This window comes from Adiantum capillus-veneris, chromosome 4, assembly GCF_014529385.1.
Source record: "Adiantum capillus-veneris isolate H3 chromosome 4, ASM1452938v2, whole genome shotgun sequence".
Lineage (NCBI taxonomy): Eukaryota > Viridiplantae > Streptophyta > Polypodiopsida > Polypodiales > Pteridaceae > Adiantum > Adiantum capillus-veneris.
The window spans coordinates 134,955,737-134,961,340 of NC_140934.1; the positions used below are offsets into that span (position 1 = coordinate 134,955,737).

A 5,604-nucleotide genomic window follows, 5' to 3' on the forward strand; every position below is an offset into this window, starting at 1 on the left:
TCGCTCCACCCACCTTAAAGAAGTAATGAGATGGGTGTGCGCCGCGCGGGACACACACCCCTTGCTTCGACTTTGCCACCGGCCCGTCTAAACCAGGCCTAAGATCTCACAAAAAATCCTTTCAATGAATAAGCCACTTTTTATTGAATGAGCCACTATCTTAATAACCAATGACATTGTTTTCACAATTTTCAATGTGAAAACAAGAGGGAACTATTTTCAGCCAGAAAAGGCATCACTAAGTCCTTAGCTCTTTCTGCAGGCTAAAAAAGATAAATTGCATATGGAAACCCACGAGATCGCAAGCACGCCCATGATCTCTCTCTCTCTCTCTCTCTCTCTCTCTCTCTCTCTCTCTCTCTCTCTCTCTCGTCGTTCGAAGCTTCGCTTCGACTAGTTTTACCGGGTTGCGCCCACTCACCCACACCCACATGTCTCAAGGGTTGAACCATAGTGGCTGCGCTTAAAGCCCCGTCACAGTCGGGGGTCATGGGACATGGAGTCTGCACCGTCCATCAGCATGAGCTTCCTGAGCGGAATTCTACCGTGTAGTCGTTAGATATGCAACACATCAGCACTCAGAATGTTCACCTGCCTCCTTCAATCATTGCCAATGATTCCATGGAAACTTAGCGCTTAGAGTAGTCGCCTGGCTGCTCCAATAATTGCACTCCAACTCAGCACACGTAATTCTGCTTTATGCTGAAGACGTTGACTTACGGGCCCCACTCCCCTCAACTATGACGATCGGGAAGGGACAGTGAGTGTCCTTTCCCTCGTAAAAACAACTCCCCATGGCTCCCTGCCTCCGCCGGTCGCCAATGGTTTGCTATTTTTACGGGGAAAGGACGGTCCATGATTGACGCGCCCCGCCTTTTCCTCTTGACGCGCCCCACCTTTTCCTCCTGCACCATTGATCCCATTTGACCATGCCCGTGTGATATAGTGATGAGGGACACCTACCCCATGATCTCTGTCTCTCTCTCTCCTTTCTTATAGCCCATCACAAAAGTCGGCGTGTAAAACTGCTCGACGGAGGAATTCCCGCAGTCTTTTGTTGTTGACTCAAAGCACCTACACGGCTCCCCCGTCCTCAAGAGCTTGGCTTGCTACGCCATCTTCGAAACAGGGAGCCATTTCTTGTAGGTTGGGGGCCACAGTTAGACCTCCATAAAAACCAGTCGACAGGTGAAACTCCAATGTAAATGCGGCCTTTCAGGTTCATGATTGCATAAAAACTGGCTCTCCAGTGCCATCTCTGGTAGCTTGGGCAATTGCACAAGCTTGGTTGATCTTGAGTGAGGTCTTCTCTCCAGATGCAGTCACCCTATATGCTTGCACTTACGCATGGGCAAACAAATTCAAGATGAGATTATCAGTCAGGGGTGATTATCCCCAAAGAGTTGGTCTAACGGTAAGGCGTTGGCCTCTCAACCTACGGGTTGTGGGTTCAAATCCCCTGTTGGGTCACACTCTAGAGGGACACCTTGTGCTCACCTGGTGTTCACGTTGCTAGGGCTCTTGCCCTTGGACACTCGAGTGCATCCTCCTCCTGGGGTGGATCACCCGAGGAGGAGGTTCCTAGCTGGTTGCTACGAGTTCTCTCCGTAGTTCCCAGCATGTGGTGCATCAATTAGGTGGCCATGGCGATGCCTACGCGTGGCTCTTGCCCGATGGTACGCGGCCCTTGCCCGACCATGTAACATGGCTAATATTTGGAAGGGATAAGCACCTCCCCCTGTGGGCCCTCTGGTGTGTCGGAAAAGAAAAAAAAAAAAAAAAAGACATCGTGCTTGATAGACATGTATGGCAAGTGTTATGTTCTATATTGGAAAGCACAACAAGTTCTTGATAAGCGCCCTCTCATTTAGCTCTTAGAATGTATCATTTGCAAGATATGTCCCACAACAAGGGCAAGACGAGGAAGCTGTGGGTTGTTTTCATCAAATGCAAAGTAAGGGCTTCTCTCCAAAAGCGGCCACTATGTTGTGTTTTTGAAGGTATATATATGGCAGTATGCGCGCAAATCTTATGTGGCAGGAAAAAAAACAATCTGTTTATATTTTTAGGCGTAGGCTGTTGAAAAAGACGTACTTAGCAATGCATGTATGTAAAATGTCATGTACTTCTGAAACCACAAAAAACTTTTGATGGTCTTCTTATCCAAGATGTCATCTCTTGGTTTCGAGTTTGTTTTTACCAGATGCAGAGTGAGGGATTCTCTTCGGATGCAATCACTTATCCTTGCATCTTTAATGTCTGGTATTATGTAAGAGATTGACATCGGCAAACAAGTTGATGATGACATTGTTTATCAGGGGGTTTTGGAAGACTGCAGGCAATGCTTTTGTTGAAATGTATGCCAAGTGTGGTGTTATTTTGAAACCACAACAAGTTCTTGAGGAGCTTCCTGCCTGTGATGTTATCTATTCAGATTATGCATTGACTGCAGGGTATGCTCCATAAGGGTGACCTAGAAAGTTTTCACCAAATGCAGACGGCGAGGTTCTCTCTCGGCTCTCTCCACTAGATATCGGTCAAATAAAGAAACTCACAACATTCTTCACCAAGAGTGTTAAGTTTACGGAGGGTTGACTCTCCTTTCCATGCAATGAACAACTATGCAACAAGCATGTCCTTGTTGCTATGAAAATGCCTAGCATGGCACGTATGTCTTACCTTACATATGTCTCCATTTATGTTTTTCCCTTTGTATGTAATTATGCGTATTTCTCTAGCTCTGAATTGCCTGCATGAATGGGTGCATTGATGACCTCAGGGGAGAATCTAGACATGAGAAGAAAGTTGACAAACGAACATCAATTTGTTGGATATAGGATGTGGAGATGTACTTCGAAATCTACCGACAACATTAAAGCATAAGAGAAGGGGAAGGGGGAATGGGGTGTCATCAACAAAGTACAATTTCATATATAGTCTTGAGGTTTTTATACATTCAAGAGGCATAAAGGCTAGAAAAAGACTTTTTAGAGTGTATATTTGTGTTGCTTGGAATGGAAGGCACATGTTGGGGTGAGTAGAGGGGTGAGTTATGGAGCTTGTAGCTCATATATATTGCAGTTGCTATAAGATTGCAAATGTTCACATTGGATTGGTAGAGAAAAACTGCCTAAAGGGCAAAACCATTAAATGGACTATATGGTACTAGTAACTAACCCTATATCTGAATGAAGAAAGTCCTACATACGCCCATCTTGTTCAGCCTTTGTACTGCTGGTAGAATCAGTTGTCCAAGAGCATACATACTCACTGCTTAGGCGGCATACAATAATTTAACAAGGGGATTGTATAGTATTATATCTTGTTATATGGAAAACAAATACATGAAATTTCATAATGATAGCATTAAAAAGCTGGGCAATTTTTTTGAACCCTTGCCAACAAGCATGTTCCTTGATGAGGGTAAGTCACAGTATGGGATTTGGTGGTGGTGGTGATGGGCCCACAATTTGCTTCCAGAACCAATGGTCCTGCCATAAGGTTTCCATCTTGTATAGCGGAACATGCTTTGTCTCTGGCAAGAAGAGTATCGTGAAGATGGCTAGCACAACACTCCAGCCTGCCAGGAAGAAGAAAATCCCAAACTTGAAGGCACACAGCATGGACAAGAATGTCTGTGCTATGATGAACTTGAAAAGCATGTTGACAAAGACGGCGATACTTTGCCCCGCTGACCGCACATCTTGAGAGAGGATCTCACTAGGTATGAGCCATGCAAGTGGCCCAATTGATGCTCCAAAGCCAACAACAAAGACACAAACCATCACCACCTCTGTCACACTCTCTGCTGATGCTAACTTCTTCACATCACCTCGCAATTTGGCTGCAAAGATGCTGCCGATGACCGCCTAGCAAGACCAGACATAGTGATTAGCTTGAGACAGAGTTGCAACATCACAAGGAGCTAGCAACTTTGAAAATCTCTTCATACCAAAGAGGAAGCCATCAGGGCACAGCCAAAGAGAAGCAGCCGATGCCGGCCGACCTTATCGACAAAAAGCGTGGATGCGGAGCATGCAAGGAATATGCAAGCACCAGTAACGATAGCTGAGTAGAGGGATGCCTCATCTCCAAAGCCAGCCAGCTTGAACAGGAAAGCCCCATAAAACAGGATGGCATCATTACCTGCCACTTGTTGGAAAAATGGTATCAGGCAAGCCACTACCATTTCACCCCTATGCCTCCTCTCACAAAAGAGCCCTCTAAAGCCTTGCCGGCTGCTACTGCCCTGGAGTCGTCGAGACTCGTCTAGAAGCTCGTCAAACTCGGCAGAAACTTCCGTGGTCCCCCGAATCCTGTGTAGCACATCTCTTGCTTGCTCATGCTTCCCCCTCTCTATGAGTGAAGAGGGAGTCTCTACTATGATGAGACTGAAAAGAGTCAGGAGTAGAGCCGGTATTCCTGCTATTCCCAATGAGAGCCGCCATCCCCATGGATGCACTTTGGCTGCAAAGTAGTTCACTATGTTGCCTGAGAGTATCCCTATGGTAGTATACACCACAAAAATCATATTCAAGCCTCCTCTGATTCTCGGCGGCGCTATCTCGGACAAGTACACGGGTACCGCCTGCATGTTAGATGCTCAATTATTCAATAAAGTGGCAGCTATGCACGTCTTGGGTGTAAGTTTTAAGGTGGGACATAGACACATTCAAGCTAGAATGCCATGTCTGTACCTGGTTGGCAAAGCCAAGCCCACATCCAAGAAGAGCCCGACCAAGAATGAGCATAGCAAGGTCTTGTGCCGCGGTGCCAATCACGGTACCGAATATGTAGAATATGCCTGCGCATAGCATCGTAACCTTTCTTCCCAGCTTTTTGCTAACCACTGATGCAAAGAAAGTGGCTATCAAAGCTGCTAGATAAAGGCTGGAGCTGAATAGCTGGAAGACTTCGTTGTTATACTTGCAGTAATTGTCCTCCTTTGCATTCTTCTTGTGTATGTACACATTCGGATAGAACTTCAACAGAAAATCGTCCATGATCGAAATTCCGCCTGCAGCCAGCAGCAGCAGCAGAAAAAGAAAAAACTATCTGGTTTAATTCATTAGAATATTTTCTCGGTGAGATCAAATAAATGGCATGCATATATAGCTACTTATGAGCTGTATGCATGCAAATGAATCCACATACATGTATATCGTATAAATGTATGTACACGTATATGCATGTATGTGTGCAGTACATATTTGTATGCACTGAAACCCACATAAACTATGTATATTACATGCAAATGAGTCCCACATACATGTATATTGTATAAATGTATGTGTATATGCATGTATGTGTTATGTAGGTGGGTGTGTGCATGCATGCATCCATGTATCCAAGGGTGGGCATCAGATTCAGTACATGTGTCTCATCTTGCATGCATGTGTGGATGTGTTTTTCTGCCTCGGAAGATGTATGTATACTCCAGTTGATATATTGAATAATGGAGTCCACTGCTTTCAAATAAGCAACAGAGATCGTATGCTAATTAGTTCAATGCAGAGAAGAGTGATCAGGGTAGTTAGGAGAGAGGAAGAACTGCTTAATTACCAGCGATGACAAGGTCATAACCATACATAAGGCCCCCAGTGC

The 5,604-nt window shown here is 45.2% G+C and overlaps 1 protein-coding gene across 1 annotated transcript; it reads right to left on the reverse strand.

The window, feature by feature from the left end:
* Positions 1-1,062: 1,062 nt before the first annotated feature.
* On the reverse strand, positions 1,063-5,017 carry LOC147460017 (sugar transport protein MST4-like). Its single transcript, XM_086509943.1, has 3 exons — positions 4,698-5,017; positions 3,953-4,588; positions 1,063-3,869 (listed from the first exon to the last, which is right to left on the reverse strand). Exons 1-3 carry the CDS (start codon positions 5,001-5,003, stop codon positions 3,429-3,431), a joined length of 1,383 nt encoding a protein of 460 aa, XP_086366069.1. The 5' UTR covers positions 5,004-5,017; the 3' UTR covers positions 1,063-3,428.
* Positions 5,018-5,604: the final 587 nt, after the last annotated feature.